This window comes from Macrobrachium nipponense, chromosome 44 (genome assembly GCF_015104395.2).
Source record: "Macrobrachium nipponense isolate FS-2020 chromosome 44, ASM1510439v2, whole genome shotgun sequence".
In the NCBI taxonomy this organism is placed as follows: domain Eukaryota; kingdom Metazoa; phylum Arthropoda; class Malacostraca; order Decapoda; family Palaemonidae; genus Macrobrachium; species Macrobrachium nipponense.
In genome coordinates this window covers 22797684-22818455 of record NC_087221.1, presented here as the reverse complement: position 1 = coordinate 22818455, position 20772 = coordinate 22797684, and the positions used below count along the sequence as shown (strand labels likewise).

Sequence of the window (20772 nt, the reverse complement as noted above, 5' to 3'; positions counted from 1 at the left end):
GTCGGAATGTCAAGGCTAAGCCCAGCTACACAGGGGTTAGCAAAGTTGATGTAGGGAATGAATATAATTATTAGACCATTATTTCCCGCACATGTCGGTCTAGAGAAACCTATGTTACATTCTTTGATACAGGAAGTCCTAAGAATATAATGTCAGAAAAAGGTGTATCGATTGTATTTTTCTCACTTAAGTTTGAATCCAGCGGTAGATTGTAGAATTACAGACGTCCAGGGTAATGATATCCACGTAATTGGACAGTTAGATTTTCCATTTAGGCTAGGAAGAATTGCTCTAAGAGAAAATGTTCTGGTAGCCAGAGATATACAATTAGCTTTGCCCATTTGCTGATAGGTTATCCAACTATGGCTAGACAAGGGATAAGCATTGATGCCCCAAGAGAACAACTAGTGATTAAAAACGGTCGTGAGATTTCTAGAATACCATTATGCAAGTCAATTAAAGGAACCCAGACTCAAGAGAATCCCACAACTGAAAGGTATGTTTAAAGAAGGATAAGACAGAGGGAAGATATCCAGAATGCACCACGAGTTCACAACAGATCATTAACCTCTTAGAATCAAATCAATGCACTTATTTAAAGTTAGAGAGGGAATTAAGACTTAAACCAGGAGAAAGTACGTGGGTAGAATGTACAGTCAATCCAATTTTTGAAGGAAAGGAAATTCTCACGCTTACTGAAAAGTCGCAAGTAAACGGAATACATTATTCTTCTAGTTTACATGAAGTCACAGGGCAAAATAGCGTTACAGATTACGAATAATAACAGAGGAGGAAAGGTTAAGTTAACACCAGGTACAGAGATAGGCCTAGCAGAAGTATACTCCATACCTATCCGAGTTGTAGAAAGGGAAACGGTAGCAGCGATCAGTAAAGGAAATGAAAATTACGCTCAGGACATAAAACTGAGAAGAGCTAAGATAGGATTTCATTTAAAGGACATTAAGGAAAACCATGTTAGAGAAGAATTCATAGACTTATTGTGCGAATATAATGATATAGTCGCTCTAGACGGCGACACCTTGGGAAATACACGCGAAATAACGCACAGGATAGACCATCCCATCGAACACAAAGCCAATTTACATACCAGCTTACAGAGTAGCACATTCCAGAAGGAGATCATTGAAAGAGAAGTACAAAGAATGAATAGGCAAGGAATAATAGAACCATCTAAATCCCATGGTCCTTTCCACTTTTGCTAGTTCCTAAAAGAGACAAACTTATAGAATAGTTTGTGGATTTCAGAAAAAACAAAAATTGAACCAAATTACTGAAAATGATCCTTATCCAATGCCGTCAATGCGAGATCTTATCGCCACTATAGGGTCCAAGAGATACTTCACCACTATAGATTTATTGCAGGGATTCTTGCAAATCCCTCTAGACGAAGATAAAGTAAACCTTTGACTGCTTTTCCACTAGAGCAACGGCCAGATACCAGTATGTAAGAATGCCCTTTGGTCTAAAGTCAAGCCCGGTAACTTTTGTAAGATTAATGGATAAAATTTTGGGCGATTTACTAGGCAAGGACGTACACTGTTACATAGATGATTTGGTAATAGCAACAGACACTATAGAGGAACACATAGACTTAGTCAGAGAAGTCCTAAAGAGATTAAGAAAAGCCAACCTGAAGCTTACTAAAGAAGTGTAACTTCCTTAAAAGGAAAATAGACTACCTTGGTCATACACTAAGTGAAAAGGGCGTAGAAGTAAACGACTTAAAGATTAAGTCAATCAAGGAATATCCTACACCTCAGTGCAAGAAGGACGTAAAGTCATTCTTAGGTTTAGCAGGTTTTTACCGCAAATTCATAGGGAATTTTGCAGTCATATCCGCACCACTAACTGAACTTTTAAAGGAACACGTCTCATTTACATGGACAGACAAGCAGCAAGAAGCATTTGATGAATTGAAGGAAAGATTAACACATCCCCAGTACTTAGCTTCCCAGACTTGGCAAAGAATTCTTTTTAGCCACGGATGCAAGCCACATTGGTATAGGAGCATGTTTAATGCAAAGACAAGATAATAAGTATAAGCGATAGCTTATTACAGTAGGAAATTAAAGCCCTCAGAAGTGAACTACTCAGTAACAGACCTCGAGTCTCTAGCTATAATAGACGCTTTAAAGCATTCAGATATATCATTTTTTGGTTTTTGGTTACAAGATAACCGTGTTCACGGATCATTCAGCCGCAGTAGAAATGCTAAAGAACCCTAATTTTTCTGGACGAAGAGCCCGTTGGTTCATGACAGCCAAGATTATGACATAGAAGTGAAATATGTCCCTGGGAAGACGAATAAGGTAGCAGATGCATTATCAAGATATGTATCACAAGATGATAGTATAAATATGATAAGTCAAGAAGAAGAAAAGAATGAAACAATGTGCAGTGACGTAAATGTACTTACCATGCATTATACAGAGGAGCTTTCCCGGCAAAATTTCATAAAGGAACAAGAAAGAGATGAAGATATAAGGGAACTGTTCAAATACGTTAGAAACGAAAGAAAACACAGCCAACAAGAATTAACCGAACTAGGTAGGAAGGTTGGATGTCCCACAGATGCATTAACGGACATAGATGGCGTATTAATTTGGATGTGTCACGGAATATGACCATTTGGTCAATTTCTAGGTGTACTGCACAAAAGGTTAGTACCTAAAAGTCTAAGAAACAAGGTCATTGAGCTAATGCACGACGATGACATGAAGCTCACCCAGGAAGGGATGAGACAATTAGATTAATCCAAAGAACTTTCCATTGGAAGGGAATTCACAAGGATGTTAGTAATTATGTGAAGAGCTGCAATACATGCAACAGCTACAAGGGAAGAACAGACAAGGAAGTACCACTAGGGAAATATCCTATCCCACAGACTCCTTTCGAAAGAGTATCTATTGATCTTATCACTAATCTTCATACCACGAGTAAAGGAATAAGAATATACGAGTATGTATCGACGCGCTCACGAGATATACAGAGTTGGTACCACTAACTAGTAAAAGTGCCAAGGATTGTGCAACCGCACTCTTCGATAAGATATTTTGCAGATCTCTGGACCGCCACAGCTCATTATTTCTTGATAATGGGGACCGGAGTTCAACAACTCATTAGTTTCAAGAATTTGTAACGCCTTTAAGGTAGAAAAGGTAGCGATACAGCCGTATCACCCAGCTAGTAATGGCTTAGTAGAAGGAATAACAGGAAAAGGTTTTAGACGTATTGCGTCACACAGTAGGACAGGATCCTGACTGGGACGTCAATTTACCTTTAGTCCAATTATCCTTAAATGCAAGGCATATACGAGTACTCGAGCAACTCCCATAAAAGCTTTGATGGGATATGAACCCAGATTACCTTATGCATGGCTGAATCAGCCAATACAGCCTAATTACTCTGAAGATATCATGAAGATAAGAATCGGAAACTTTAAAGTAATACACAAGCAATTGCACAAGAATCTAGAAGAAGCCCAGCAGAATATGATAGAGAAGCATCAAGAAGGATTAAGGCCTGTAGACTACAAGAAAGGGGATGAAGTCTATATTAAGAAGGAAGTAAGAAGTGGTATTAATTATAAGTTAGCCACAAAATTCACAGGACCATACAAGGTCGTAGACGTACAAGAAACTAAGATAAAGGTTAAGAAAATGAATAACCAAATGCCTTCCACATATGCTGAATCATTAGAAGAAGAAGAATTTGGATAAACAAGGACAAGGTCAGAGAACCAAAGAAGTTAAAGAATCCGAAATGACAGAGACGTCAGAAGAAGTTCCAGAAGAAGGAACTAGATATAACCTAAGAAATAGAAGAGTCACTTTTCAGTGAAACCGAAGAACAAAACCCATTAATTCATCCAATTATTCCCATGTATTTATTTGATTTCTTTATTGCTAAGTTTACCTCCATCGGTCGACTTAGGAATATCTTGTTGCCAATTCTTACTTTAATTAGTTGGTTTGTAGCAATTTTTTTGGAGTTATGTGCACTAACTTCAAATTTATTTTGACTTGAAGGGAAATATTTGGGTATGTAAGAAACGATTCAATGCGCAGTATAGAATTTAAGACGTATATTACGTTTAAACCGTTCCATAAGAACATTCTTAGAAGTAAAAGAATAAATTAGACGGGGTTAAGATAGACATTAAGAAATTTTAAGATAGAGAATTCGTTTCAGAAATGATTAAGACTTTGAAGGGGTACTTAATACACTTATTTTGTTCAAATCCATTAGATGTTGATTGATGATAACTTACTAATAAGATATTAATCGATGAAGACTCACTAACAAGAAGTTAATTGATGAAGATCATTAACAAGATAATAATTGTTGAAAACTTACTAACAAGATATTGATTGGTGAAAACTAACTAATTGTTGTCACAGTAGAAGAAACCTACAAGTATTAACCACTAACCGGTTCCTTTAACCGAGTTGCCAATTTTGTTTTAGTATCAAGCAGTGAAGTTATATTATTTCTCAGAAATTACAGTAAGAATGTCCAATGAAATTTTGCATAAACACAATACACAATCTCCGTAGGAAAGTCAAGGACTCACTTGTTATTGCATACAAATACACAAGGATATTTTCTCCCAGGACTTGTCTCCAAGCAGCAGGTCGCAGCAAACAAGAAGCCATCAAGTGTCGTCAACAAAGAACGAAATTTATTTTTCCATAAGGAAAGACGATATCCACCTAGATAGAATAGGACTGAGGACTGAACCAATCATGTACTGTAAACTTGGATAGTTACCATTATTTTTTGCTTCTACCATGCATTTATATAACTTATGACTTAAGGGCTTATGTATGTTTAACTTTCAGTTTTCTTGTTTTTTGGTGATTTATTTTGTTTGCATTCAGTTTCATGTTTCTTAATGTGATTTACTCATATTTGAATTCACTTTGATGATTCTTTTAATATTACTTAATCAAGTATTTGTTCATGTTCATATTCAGTTTTTTTTATGTTTCTCTGAATGTTACTTACTCAAGAATTTACTCATGTTTACATTCAATTTTGATTGTTGCCCTTAATGTTACTTAATCAAGGATTTGCTCATGTTTACATTCACCAATGATGTTTTTGAGTTAAAGTTTCAATATGATTTCCAAGAAGCATAAGTTAGGAGTCCTCTTGTAGGTATAGAATATTTGCTTCAGCTTAGATAACGCTGTCGGAGTCAGCGAGGTAGCGGGCCGAGACTGTAATAGTGTGGCACAGTGTCGTTATTCCAAAAGACAATAACTTAATAATACTTAAGAAAAAGGCACGAAACGGATAATAAGGAAGAAAGGAGAATATCTTAGAGAAGCGGATTTTGTTACTCAAAACATTAGGCTTTTAGCCATTAGACTCTGGTTTTCATCTCCCCCAAAAAGCCTCTGTCCGTACCAGTGATTAGTGACCAACAAGAGATTATGGGCGACGAAGGATATCGCCCAGGCATATTCGAGAAATTGGAAACTACTCTCATTAGCGCCTATGACTAATCGCCGTTCCCTTCGTGAACAGGTCAGAGAGAGCCATCTGGCATACGTTAAAAAGGAATTCTATGACCCGTTGTTAGAAAGAGGGAAGTACCAAATTCTTAAAAGCTCCACCCTCCCAAAGGTAAGGCCTCTACAGTATCGACGAATCAAAAGCCATGAGTGTTTGGTCATAAGACAGCCCAAAAGGGGTATCAACGAATGACCTATGAGGTTACCAAGGCATAACGCCCCCCTAAAGAAGCCAGGAAAACTGAAACAAGGATGGCGTTATACAAATTCAAAGCCTACGAATTACTGTAGAAGACCTGACAGGAAGGCGGTCTTGTATAATGTTTGCAGCCACTAAGGCACAAGAAGTCTTTCAGAAAATGCCACACCCAGTCAAAATCCAAAAATCCAAAGGCGGGGCTAAGGAGATTTCAACTGAACAAAAAGGCGAGACAGAGAGAGAGCAGGGAGAAAAGGAAGCAGAGAAAAAAAGGGGAACAGAGAAGCCAAGAGAGAGAACAACCGGGGAGCCTGAGGGGAGAACGGCAGTGGCATGGCCGTGAAACAGAGAAGGACAGAAGAATCCCCAGAAGAAGAACAGGTGCAAAAGTGTGGTGTGCGAATCAATCAAAGACAGTGAAAGTGACAATCAATACTCAGTAAAATTCCCTCGTGCCTATAGACTCGTAATTGCAACAAGTGCCAATTAAGTTTTATCAGTCCAAAAGCCCAGTAACTCAGAAGGTGGAAAAACTTTATAAGTGCCCCAGCGAAGAATAAACTTAATGCAAAGAAAAATATCAATCTTCATTTCTCATCCAAAACGATAACCCTTTTTGCTAAGTCCCCAAAGTAACAGCCTCCACGGCACACGTTACCTTAGAGCTGTGTACGAGAAAGTAAGTACCGTCACATATATATATATATATATATATATATATATATATATATATATATGTGTGTGTGTGTGTGTGTGTGTGTGTGTGTGTGTGTGTGTGTTTTTAAAAGAGACTACACGAATTCATGATACTATTGCCTAATCTTAGAGATCATAGGAAAAAACGTAGTCCATTAGTTACGTAATACGTGCAAGCTTATATGCACGCCCGTTGCCAAGAGTGGCGTGTACTCTCACGTGCATCGTGCTTTAGAGCTGTTCCTGCATCTCTCTCTCTCTCTCTCTCTCTCTCTCTCGTCGCCTCAGTTTTCTTTATTTCTCACCACCCAACGCCGTCGCCCTTCCGGTAAAGAGATTGGTGTGCTGGATGGGATGAGAGTAAATAAAGGGGGCCCCCTGGGGGGGCGGTTATGATGGGATGGGGAGTGGATTGTGGATGGGAGGGGACGTCAGAAGTTTACATGACCTTGGGGGTAATCTCTTATCCTCCTAACCGCCCCCCCCCTCTTCTCTCCCTATCCCACCTCCTCAGTTCCCCCCATTTGCGTGTAGGATTATAAGAGGTTTCTTATGACGGCCAGTTCCTTGATTGATATCGCGAAGGCAGTTTGCGTGTGCTTGCGGGCAAGCACGACGAGTGTGCGTGCGTGAGTGTCAAGGATGAACTCCTTGTGTTAAAAACATAAATAACCAAAACAATTTCTCCCCCCCCCCCCCCCCCCCCCGCGCGCGCGCGCCTCGCAATTGCTTCTTCGTTCGCCTCAACCTGTTTATATCATTCCTATCCAGGCCGGAGTGTCTTACTTTTTACTCCGACGTCGATGACCATGGTGCGTGAGACGCCAGTTTTATAAACCACTTCGGTCAGGCTTGTGTGCGAGAACTGATCAGGTTTCAGAATTCGCATTTTTCTTCTTTTCTTTCGCTTCAACCACAAACCTTTCCCTGCTATTATTTATTTTAGTTTAGCATTCATCAGGACTCGGTTAGCTGAAGACCTAGAGTTGCCAGTTCCGTCGCCTTCTGGTTTAGAAAATTAGAATATTAATTTCAGTGTTATGTCACAAGATAAATTCGGATATGTTGAATGCTTATTTTTTTTCTATTTTGGCAAGATTTAATTGAATATGTACTTATAGTACACATTAAGAAATATGTTAGTTCTTGTGGTTATACTACAGATGAAATGCACTTCTATGAGAGAGAGAGAGAGAGACACACACACACACACACACACACACACACACACACACACACACACATATATATATATATATATATATATATATATATATATATATATATATATATATATATATTATATTATATATATCGCGCGCCTGCTAACCAAGGTTACTAACTGACCGCTTGCGTTGCTAGGCAACACGAACGTCAAGTCTCTGTCTCTGCTTGGATCGGTTGATGTAATATAACAAACTGGTGTCACAGCAACAGTGGTCACTGACGTTAAAAACGCAAGAACTTGGTAGTAAACATGAATTGAATTTTATAAACGTTTTCCTCATTATTTTGTTTCGTAACATGTTTATTTTACTTCCAACGTTTTAGATTAAAAGGGACTTTTTCCAGTCAGCTGTGTGGTGTCAGTGTATTCCATTGTAAGAACATTATTATTATTTTATTATTTATTATTATTATTATTATTAATAATAAAGGTCTACTTAATTTTTGCAACATTTTAGATTGAAAGTTGCGTTTTCCAGTGCTACGTTGTCGTCAATGTATTCCATTGTAAGAAAATTATTATTATTATTATTATTATTATTATTATTATTATTATTATTATTATTATTATTATTACTTGAAAAGGAGACCGTTTTCTATACGACTTGCTTGAATGAATTACGGCGTCATCTGGGGTTCATAAATCACTCTGTAGTTACCTCGGATTTTTAATTTTAATTCCGTTCGGTATTCCTTCTAAACGTATATTTACGCAGAGATATGTATATTTATAAACATCGTACATATTCTGGTAAAAATGTTCTGTTACAACAGAATTCCACCTACTAAAAGGAGCCCATAAAAACGCCAAAATATAGAGATAACATACTATATTTCACAGATTGATCTCCCTGAAGAGAGAGACAGCAGTCTCTGAAATATATTTTCTCTCTCTATTTTGGCGATTTTATGGGCTCCTTTTAGTAGGTGGAATTCTGTTGTAACAGAACATTTTTACTAGAATATGTACGATGTTTATATAGTACGTACTTATTACATATACAAGTGATCACAACTTTGAACTCCACTCTTTAGAGGAATGTGATGAAAACCGAGGTTTATCAGAACGTGTGAAACGCCACCACCTTCTTGATCTTTGAGGAAGCGTCCTCCCGTCCTCAACCTGCAGTGCACTTACCGGACGGGACGGGCGGACAACGTCTCCGAAATACCGTTTTACGCCATGGCCGAAGGGCCCAAGGTGAACAGGCGTCTGCGATGATGATGAAGTTGGCTCCTGGTGACCTTGGAAACGCTCGCTCGAGTGGATTGGGTGTGTGGTGTGTGTGTGTGTGTGTGTGTGTGTGTGTTTCGTGTCGTCCAGGCAGTTGTAAAGGGAACGGAGTTTTGTGTGAGGGAAGAGTGCACGATTATTTTAGGAGAATTCCAATATCTGGTGAGTTGATCTCTCTCTCTCTCTCTCTCTCTCTCTCTCTCTCTCTCCTAAAGCCTTTTGACGTTTGTCCAGATGTTTAAATCTCTCTCTCTCTCTCTCTCTCTCTCTCTCTCTCTCTCTCTCTCTCTCTCTCTCTCTCTCTCTCCATTGTTGTTTATCCATTTTATATTCCCTGTTATTTTACTCCACTTTTCCAACATTATTGTGTATTCTTAGTTTTAAATCTATTTCTAATTATTACTTTTTTAGCCCTTGCATTGACATTTTTTAACGCCACCGTATTGTGGACTTTTCGTTTATTGCTTAAAAAGTTTTCGTTATTTCTGACAAAAAAAAAAAAACGAACGAACCCTCCTGAAACCAATAAGTCAAGCAACAGGTAAGCCGTAGAAGATTCCAAATAGAGGTGACCTGTAACATAACAAAGGGCTGGAGAGAGAGAGAGAGAGAGAGAGAGAGAGAGAGAGAGAGAGAGAGAGAGAGAGAGCTCAGCCCGTAATTTTGTTGAAAGACAACACTTGTTTAGGCAGCTCTCTACTTTTGTCGAGGTGTTGTACATAGCCACTGTCTAACCACTGTGGGGAAACTGTGTAGAATATAACCACTGAAGAAAACAATCACTGTAGAATATAAGCACTGAAGAAAACAATCACTGTAGAATATAACCACTGTATAAAACTAAGACTGTAGATGAAAACAACTGTAGAATATAACCACTGTATAAAACAACCACTGAAGAAAATGGCCACTGTAGATAAAAACCACTAAAGAAAACAACCACTGTAGAATATATCTACTGTAGATAAAAACCACTAAAGAAAACAACCACTGCAGATAAAAACCACTGAAGAAAACAACCAGTGTTGAATATAACCACTGTATAAAACGACACCACTGTAGATAAAAACCACTGTAGAAAACAACCACTGTGGAATATAAACACTGGAAATCAACCACTGAAGAAAATAACCACTGTAGAAAACAACCACTGTAGAAGATAACCACTGTAGCAAAACACTGAAGAAAGCCACTACAGTATAAAATAGCCGTTTGCTTGGAAGGTCAAGCTTTAAAAAACGAGAAGCGATGAGAGGTCGAATTGGGGAGAATCTGACGTAGTAAGGCTGAGGAGGAGGAGGAGGATTCCAGCGAAGGAAATTGGGTGAAGGAATGTTATAATTATTGCGAAATGCTACGGAGGGAGGAGAAGAAGAAGAAGAAGAGGAAGAGGAGGAAGGAGTGAAGGCAGAACGCTGAGGAGGAGAAGGAGGAGGACGAGTTAGAGTAGGAGTAGGAGGAGAAGAGATAGATAGGAAGATGTTCCACACCCAGTTCGTGTTGCATGCTCAACTACTACTAATCCCTCACCCTCCCTCCGCCTTCCCCCAGTCCATCACCTTTAACCCATAACTAACCCCCCCCCCCCATTATTAAATCCCTCTCTGACAATCCTGCACACACACACATACGCACAAGTAAACAAACAAACGCACGCACGCACTTTGCAGCATTGCATCCTGCCTGCCCTCTTTGCAACCTCTCTCTCTCTCTCTCTCTCTCTCTCTCTCTCTCTCTCTCTCTCTCTCTCTCTCGTGCCTTGATTTTATCCCCGTGATTGATATATATATATATATATATATATATATATATATATATATATATATATATATATATATATATATATATATATATATATATATATGCCATCAAAATAGAGGGAATATAAGAGAGCATCGGGACAGCAAATCCCTGCCCGTAGACACCTTACGTCTTACGTACCGTCCTTAGACTCGAAATAAGGGCCCGTTTTTTCGGATGGGGTAGAGATGTTCATGATTTGTTTGTTCATTGAAAATTTAGTTGGCATTTATTGTATTACATTTTCGTTTGACCTTACGTTCCTTTTTCTTAGTGCGAATTATTCAATAGAAGCTTAGTAAAGTAAGTTCGGACAACATTTGTTCCGTGAGAATTTTGTCTAATAAGGAAAATTATCGTCATCAATAGAAGCACATTTTTTTTTTCTAGTCAAAATTTCATCGTGGCATAGAAAACAAAAAGAATATATATTTAAAATAAGCTATTTGTCATTTATTCCCCAACGCGCGGCATCTCTTATTCTCCGACCAGTGGCCTAAAAAAAAAAAAAAAAAAAAAAAAAAAAAAAAGAAAAAAAAAAAAAAAAGGAACGTACAAAGGATTCTGAGGGGAAAACGGAAGGCGAGAGGGAAATCCTAAGCCCCAAAGCACGTGATTCAGATGTCTGTCGTGGGTCACGAAGTCAATCCGGTGTTGGTTTTATTTATACATTTTTTTCTAAATTATCTTTTTTCTCTTTCTTTTTTTGTGTGTAAACGGCTGAGGTGACAACGGGTTCAGCTCGGCCACTGGCCTCTCTCTCTCTCTCTCTCTCTCTCTCTCTCTCTCTCTCTCTCTCTCGGCGATGCTTGTTTTATGCAGAGTTCGATGCCAAGTGTTTGCAAGAATTTAATCGACCAGTCCGGTGACGCAATGCTTGCTCGTATGAGGAGTACACCTACCTCCCTTGCTTGCTTTGCTTTCTGGTCCTCCTTCCACTTGTTTGGTGCTTTTGCTTATTGCTTATGTTGCTCCTGGTCATCCTCATGTGGATTATTGCTGTTGTTTGCTTGCTTGGTTCTTAAAAGTGTCCCGCTTTCTGCCGCTGTTCAGAATTTTTTCGCAGCATTCTTGCAGCTGTTCTGTTTGTTGTGGATGCTGCTTTTGTTATTGCTGCTGAATTCTTGGTCTGTGCACCTGCTGTTCCTGTTTTCTTACTTCTGTTGCTCCGCTTGCTACTTGGCGCTGTTGTTGCTGCTTTCCTGGTTGCTCACGTGTTGCTGAAACTCTTTCTTGCTGATTGCTGCTGGTTTTCTGGAGGCTTGTTTCGTACCGGTGCGCTTGCTTGCTTGCTTGTTTGTTTGTTTGTTGATCTTCCTCCTGCGTTTGCATGCTATAGGCTTTGGTTTTTTTAAGCTATAGGCTTCGATTGTTTGTAGAAGGAAAAAGGAGAGATTGCGAGTGTGTTTGTTATTGAGAGAACAACACTAATGTTGTTTTCAAAGGGAGTCAAAAGTTCCCTCATGAAAGTCAAGCTCGTAAATCAGAAGGCCAATATTTCACGTCACTTTATTATTATTATTATTATTATTATTATTATTATTATTATTATTATTATTATTATTATTATTATTATTATTATTATTATTATTATTATTATTATTATTATTATTATTATTATTATGATGATGATGATGATGATGATGATGATGATGATGATGACTATTCTATTTTCCAAAGATGAAGACCCAAGGTCAACTCGTGTCCCCTAGCTTTCTTTAAGGGTTAATATTGTCCTTAGACACAAATAGATTCATTTTTGTTTTAACCACTTCGGGAGTCGTGGTCCTCCCCAACGACTTATCCATTCACTCAGAGTTGTCCCGTTAGAATTGGAGAAGTTTGTAAACAAGGATCTTATTTATTTATTTTTATTTTTTAGTCGGACTTTAAAACGGTATGCAGTCATGGCGACGTTTTTTTTCTTAGTGGTCGGGATTTATATTTACTTCCTTTTAAGCAGACTCTTAGTTGAGTTTACTAAGTGCGTCGGCTTATAATGATGGTAGTCAGTTCTTTCAGAACCTATTTATTTTCAGAATTTAACTGGGCGTGAAGTGACCTGGGAAGTTTCTAGTCGTGACTGACAACTTCGTTGCCTCATTTCAGTTGTGACGTAGACTGACTTTTGATAATGCCAAGACCTTTCTCGAAGTCTAGTTTCCCCCTTTTTTTAATTTTATTTATTAATTTTTTTTTGGTACATACATTTTCCGACAGGAGCTACACTTTCCCATTAGTCCCTGATTGACATTGTAGATGTCTGGGGTTAGTCCTAGGTAAACAGGCCGACTGTAGCCTCGTAGTAGTTCTATTTTGTCTGTGAACTTGCAGTGACCTGTATTTAAGAATAATACAGACACTTGTTGAATACGTTAATTAAAATAGGTGTTTTGAAAAAAAATTCACACATACACATATATATAATGTATATACACTTTCAAAGACTACGATATATATATATATTATATATGTATATATATATATATATATAGATATGTAATATATATATACTATACATATATATATATATATATATATATATATATATATATATATATATATATATATATCACGTAGTTTTGCAAGTACATTCCTATTTTTCGAAGAAAGTGATTCTGCCAAAAATAATATTCCACACTTAGTTTTTTTCTAAATTAAATTACGCATGTTTATGATTATCAATTTATTCATGTGTTATGCGTATGTTATGTATTTATTGAAATTTGCATTTTTTACACCGTCTGTGCATTCTACTTGCGAAAGAGTTTTATTATTGTTATTATTATTATTATTATTATTTTATTATTATTATTATTAGTGAATTATTTAATTATTTGAAAGTAATATACCTACTCCTCTTTCTCTTGTATGGGACCCTCTGCAATTGACTAACTCCAGCTACCTATTCTTTTTGTTTGATCAAAAGAATAACAATAGCTTTCCAAAGAAGTGTTTAAATCAATAATAGACTGAGCCCGTGTTTGTTGAGGTGAGGTTGATAACCATTGGACCACAAGCATATATATATATATATATATATATATATATATATATATATATATATATATATATATATATATATATATATATATATATATATATATATATATATATATAATCCTTAAATCTACCGTGAACTTAATGATATTCTCAAGTACGTGTTCCTTCGTGATACACTGATATATATATATATAATATATATATATATATATATATATATATATATATATATATACATACATACATACATAATATATATATATATATATATATATATATATAAAATATATATACATACATACATACTATATATATTATATATATATATATATATATATATATATGTATACATACATACACGTAGTTATAAATGCAATTCTTCCCTATCAAGGTTGAGGTTACTAAACAAAAAATCCCTAAGTCTATATTCATTATGTCGTTTACTAGAATGTTCTTTACGCCCTATAGAAAGCTTACACGTGGAAAACTCCAAAATATGAAAAACCTTTTAATGTATTATTGTTTGTCCCTAATGAAAAAGGATGCTTGGTATGTGATCTAAAATTTTTTACTTGTTTTATTATCAAGTTTAAATGTTATAGTAATGTAAAAAAAACAAAGTTGTGAATTGTATAACTAGTGTGCGTAAGCCGTCTCAATACAATAAAACTCCGTTTGCATTCATATATGTATTTTTCATGTGTGTAACGTCGATAATCAACGGGTAATGAACTATGGTTCTATGCATTCCCAGGCATGATATACAAAAACAATGAACACGAATATACTCACAAACAGTAGTGCTACGTTCCTCTCTGCAAGCTATGTATGAATATATGAGTAAACAGAACGGGGCACCCTTCCCAGGTACATACAAACAAACTAACACGAACGCACCGACAAACAAACGCGCACACACGTTGACTGGGAGGAAGTCAACTGAGTGAGTCTCTCTCTCTCTTCTACTGTACTCACTGTCTCTAGTCTCAGTCTCAGTTTGTGGATGGACTCCACTCCACGAAGGTGCCGTGTCTTTCCTCGCCAGCGGTTTCGCACGAAAACACCGAATCCATCTTAAGAATTAAAGAAAGAATTGATAGATTCGTAAGCTGGATGACAAGAACTGTGTCTTGGTGAGTGAACGGGAGAACGTTGCTGCTGTTTCGGTTAAGAAAAAACGCTGCCATTCCAACGCATTAGATAATCTTCGCGGAATTGGCTCTCTGGTGAATCCTTTCGTTTAGATCTTCATGAAATGCTCTTGGGCATTGCGAAGTCAAGTCGATCATATTCGTCCACTCACATCTTGATTAACATTACAGTGACTTAGATCATTCGATCGGTTATTGTGAAAGGAAAGGCAATCGAAAGAAGCTCTCTTCCTTTTTACTGGAGTGACTTCATTTGAGCAATGTTGCCGAGTGCGATCACAGGACATGTGTTTGTAGTACTGGTCGTCCCTCCTTCGTGTGATGTGTTGTACTCGGCCCTTGCTGATTTTGTGGATATTTTAAGGACCTGGTGAGGTATGTAGCCACCTCCCTTGCCAAATATAGATGAAGAAAGTGTGGACGTTATGCTAAACTCGTAATCTCTATTTCAAGAGGGATTATTTGGTGTCATTAAAACGACGTTTTTCTGTTATGTAACCTAGACCCAGTGTTAGTGTGCATAAGTGTGTTTGTTGCATTGTTTACCTCGTGAAATATTTCGGCTCCGTTTCCCCCATCGGTTACAAAATAACACAACAGCGTGGCTCGGGATAGCTATCGAACGTCAAATCCGAACATTGCTGAAGTATACATCGATGTTGGTACACGGAATGCCTCGATGATGAACTGATGTAGCAGTTTTTTTTTTCCCTTAGGCGTTAGCCTTGAACGCGACCGTGAGTCATCCTTCACTTCCGAAACTGATACCTACAATGAATCGCGGATTTTATAGTTAAGGAAAAAAAGATCAAATTTTTATTGCCTCCGGGACTGACTATTAAATGGAACGGCGTAGAATACCGAAGCTAATATTATACTAATATACTTAATTGACAACACACGACGATCCTTTATCGGCAGAAAAGTGCTCTTACAGCAAAGCAGTGTGGAAGTGCGCGGTGTGTGAGTGAGTGTAAGTGTGTGTGTGTTTGTGCGTGCGCGCGCGCGTGTTCATATGTGTGTTGGTGATGGGGTGAATTGGCAACCCGCCCCCCACCTAGATCACCCCACCCACGACCTACCCTTGTTGCCAGCTGTGGGGAGAAAGAGGAAGAAAACGAGGATCAGGGGAGAGGAGGAGAGGGTTTGGGAATAGACGGGGATGGATGGAAGGCAGGTCGTGGGCGGGGGAAGGAGAGAGAGAGAGAGAGAGAGAGAGAGAGAGAGAGAGAAACACCTTTGCAAGGCTGCTGTGCCTCTTCTCTCTCTCTCTCTCTCTCTCTCATTGTTTCTTCCGCTCTGTAGTGCAAATAGTGATATTTTTGTTTATGTGAAGTTTAAACCAGACCATTGCGCAGGGTTGTACTGTATAAAAAGGCAGTCTTTGGAAGTCATTTGTACATAGGGGGTTAGGACGAGCTGCTGATGGACCCTCGGTGTAGTAGTATGAAACAAATGATATGAAACTTTTTACTGAACAGGGGAATTCATCCACAGATTCAGTGAGAGTGCGCCTATGAATGTGGCAGTGTTGTTTTTCTTCTGGAGATACCCTGTTTTATATTTATATATATTATATATATATAGATATGTATATATTATATATATATATATAGAGAGAGAGAGAGAGAGAGAGAGAGAGAGAGAGATGGCAGCTGCAGACGTTTGGATGTTATGCGATAATGAAAGCTGGCAAGAAATCCTTCACCATTCTCTCTCTCTCTCTCTCTCTCTCTCTCTCTCTCTCTCTCTCTCTCTCTCTCTGTACCCCAGGGCCTGGATAAAAAGAAGGTTCTGTTTTCATGAGGGAATAAGGGAGAGAGAGCTACTTGTTAATTAATGATAATAATGTTGACGAAAGGGATAAAAATAACGTCGGTACTTTGATCTTCATTGAAAATGGAGTTGTAATAGCCTTAATATAAATCAGTTAATAAGCGTAAGTATGACAATGATCTTATTTATATCATTATCATGAACGAGTGGTAATGATGACAAACATTCTCTTCACTGACAGCATTATTTCATGATTCCCATAACACTTGCTTCTGGCACTTTCAAATAACCTCATTTTCTCGCTCGGGAACTTTTTTTTATTTTACTGTTTTTATTTACTTTTTATTTTTTTTAAGGGGCCAAGACAGCCATGACTGTGCGGGTCTCCGCCGATCCATAAACAGTCACTGTTTGTCTGAAATCGTTTTGCTCTTCCTGTCCTTCCATTTTTAGTGCCTTAACATACGGCTTCTTTTGAAGTGTGTTCTCATCTACTGTCATACGGTCCTTTTTATGTGTGGCTCATTTAAAGCCACAAGACTGCTATCAATCTCCAGTTGTATCAGTTATTTACCGCAATAATAATAAAGGTGATTTTTTTATTTGTATTTTCCTCTATATTCGCCAAAGAATATTTCATTAGCCAGCTATGCTTAATCATAGTTTCTCAGGACAAATTTATGTTTATTTTTTTCATGTTTTGAGCCTTTGTCGTCATCACCATTATGACATTTCTCCCATATCTCTTTTATCATGCTGTCCAGTGCTTCTCAGATTTTTTGGGGGGGAGCGATTTTTCTGTCCTTATCACTCGTCCAGTAACTTCCATATTGATTTCTGTCTTGACTGTTCTATTCTCGGCTTGTGCCCAAACCATTTCAGAGAGATCCCGATAGTTCCCAGTCTTTGGACGCAGCATCTCTCTCTCTCTCTCTCTCTCTCTCTTCGCTCTTTCTCTCGTCTCTCTCCTTCCTCTCTCTATTATATATATAATATATTATATATATGATATATATAGATATATATATAATATATATATAGGTATGGGATCGATGTCATCGCACGTGTCACCACTGAACGCAGATATGGTTGGGCACTATACTCCGTTTTTTTTCATCTGTCCATCCGCCAATGGTGTTTGTGTATGGTAACACTGCGTCCCGGTAAATAGTTACGCTGTGTGTAAGTGTTAGGTTAAATAAAAGGATATCTGGGTGTACAATTGCAACTGAAAAGTGTTTTAATAATTTACTGAATGCATTTTACACCGTTAATATTCGAAATAGGATATTATTATAATCGTTGAATGTAAGCCGAATGTAACTATCTAAAGCCCGGGACGCAGTGTTACCATACAAAAACACCACAGGCGGATGGACAGATGAAAAAAAAACAACAGAGTATAGTGTGACATAGGGATCAATGAAACGACATGCGGCCGGCAACCTCATCCCTAGAACATTGCAGCGCCTCTCTGCTGATCTGCATCAGTTGGAGGAATGTGCGTAGCTTGAAGTGATGTGGGGTCAAAAAACCAAGAGACCGTGATGATAGAAGTCAGCATCAGCATCAGCAACTCATGATGCCAGGCGAGAGGTTATAGTAGGTCACATGCTCGGGAGGAAGGGAATTTTTTTTTTTTTCTTTTTCGAGGGTGGGCGGGTGAGGGACGGGGCGACGGGATTTAGGGAGAGGGGTAGAAACGTGGGGATGTTGGGAGAGTTGCCCTGGGGAGGTGGCAAGCTTGCTTTCTTTCTCCCCAACCTTCATATTTCTCCTCAAATAAAGTCTCCATTCTTTCTCGTTTATTTATTTGGAATGTACATACGTACATACATGTGTTTGCGATATGTGTAGGCCACGTGTGTGGTGTGTATGTGTGTGTGTGTGTGTTAGATACACAGAGAAAGGCAAGAATGTGTTAGCGAATAGAATAAGCAAAATTTACTCCTCTGAAAAAAAACGTAATATCAAGCGTCACAGAATAGCCTTCTCGTTACCGCTATTCACATGTGAGTACCTTGGACCTTCTTTGGTGTAGAGAGAAAGAAAAAAAAATCAAACCTACACCCTGAAGAGACCATCTATTGTTACCTATAGATCTGGGGGTGAAATGGCTTGAAATGAAACCAAATAACTTAGTGAAAATTGTCCCAGCTATTTTTTAAGTACTGTTGGTACTTGCAAATAAACATTCTGATCGTTATTTTTGTGCCTGCGTATGCGTATGCGTTGTGAGTAATGATGACAACAACGTTGTATGGAAACTGCAAATTCCCGTTAAAAAAAAAAAAAAAAAAAAAAAAACATGCTTACAATAATCGAGATCTAGATCTCTTACAAAATCTATTCAAGGCACCTTATTGAGATCCGGATCTCTTACAGAATCTAACCATCGACTCTTATCGAGATCCAGATCTCCAATCAAGGCCCCTAGTCGAAATCCAGATCTCCAATCAAGGCCCCTAATCGAGATCCTTATCTCTTACCATATCTTTTCACTTGTAGCCAATCACGAGGCCCACCTTCAGCCAAATTTCCGTACAAATCGAATGTTACTTTTTGAGTAATCCAGCCAATTAACCCAAAGGCAGGCTAAGCCGAAAACATGCCCTCTTCGACATCTGTTGGCAAAGGTGATAATAATAAAGATAATGGTTATGACGATCAGTAACCTTGAAATCGGGAGCACTGTTTGACCCTCGTTGTTTAACAACAAAAATAACTGGGTCATTATTATTATTATTATTATTATTATTATTATTATTATTATTATTATTATTATTATTATTATTATTTGCTCACCTTACAGTATAAAAAAGGCAAAAAAGGAAATAAATATAGCAAAATAAACCCCCCCCCCAAAAAAAAAAAACCCCCCCCCAAAAAAAAAAATTCTCTCGATGATGGCATTCCCGTTTGGCCTTAGGACTGTTGGGTTTAATCTTGACCCTTGTATCCATTACGCGGAATGCTGAATCCCCTCACCTCAAGATGATAATTATATATAAATTATATAGAAAGGCTGAACTCTTTATCTTCAGAGATGTTATATTTATAGCGTTTAGAATACTTCCAACCTTAGCTGATGGGAGGAGGTATCTATGAGATAGGTCAGTATAGTGCCCCAGGTGTAAACTTGGGCGTAAGAAATAGATAAACATTTGTTTATTGAAGTTCAAAATAATGAAGGTTCCAGTTGCGTTCTTCTCTCGTAATTTTATTTATGGGAATAAAAAAATCTTTTCATTGTCAGTAAGAAGTTTAGTTTGCCTTTTGTTACATGAAAGGGCTATTGTTTTTGCAGCAAGGAAGCACGCTTTGTACATAAAAGTTGTATGTTTTTTTTAAATTATATACATGTTCTATTGATGTAGTGTCTAAGTTATGTAATGTAGAAACTCACCGGCTATTTAATGAGATACTAGTTCGTTTTTTTGTTAACGTGAAATCGCAAACTTTTATTTTTTTTATTTTTCATATTTGTACAAGCTTTAGTTTACGTTACGAAAGCTCGTTTCTCTTTGAAATATGAACGCTGATAGCGTGTTCACTAACATGATATGAACGATCAATTGCTTATGATTCTCGTGTCTGCAAACTCGGGTGAACAAACTTACTCTCAGAAAATGACTGTGTATGGGAAGGGATTTTTGAAAGTATGGGCAACGAGGTGGCATGTATACTCCGCGCCTTCCGTTTACCTAATGACAGTCAACAAATGCAAAGCCACATGCCAAGTTAGCGCGCTCGAGTCGCCTCGGTTTCCTTGCCAACTTCTTCCCTCGACGTTTTTGAAGAATTCAAGGCGAGCAGTTTGTTTACCCCAGGGTTTTCAGGGTCATTTAAGTCACAGCATGGAAGGAGAGAGAGAGAGAGAGAGAGAGAGAGAGAGAGAGAGAGAGAGAGAGAGAGGGTGTGAAATTATTATTATTATGAAAACCTAGTTCTATGCAAGCTTTGGAATGATGGTGGTAACCTCTTGCATTTTTCCATCCTGGTTACAGCCCACCGTAGTCAGCTAACTGCCAGGTAGAACAGTATCTAGGGCAGTAGAGGCACCAAGGGATTTAACAGAAAGTGCCATTCAGCTTGTTACTTAAGTCAGACCCGTGGTGAAATGGATAAGAACCACTTCTATGTCAT

At 37.9% G+C, this 20772-nt stretch overlaps 1 protein-coding gene across 6 annotated transcripts in view; it reads left to right on the top strand.

Moving 5' to 3' along the window:
• Window positions 1-20772, top strand: part of LOC135204094 (CTD small phosphatase-like protein 2) — a 100824-nt gene that overhangs the window by 62246 nt on the left and 17806 nt on the right. The window contains exon 1 of one of the 6 annotated variants that reach the window (XM_064234098.1): window positions 14672-14832. The exons of 4 other annotated variants lie outside the window; for them this stretch is intronic. In XM_064234098.1, the coding sequence (XP_064090168.1) occupies window positions 14813-14832 (20 nt within the window). In that variant the 5' untranslated portion in view covers window positions 14672-14812. One more of the 6 variants, XM_064234099.1, reaches the window with a different exon arrangement.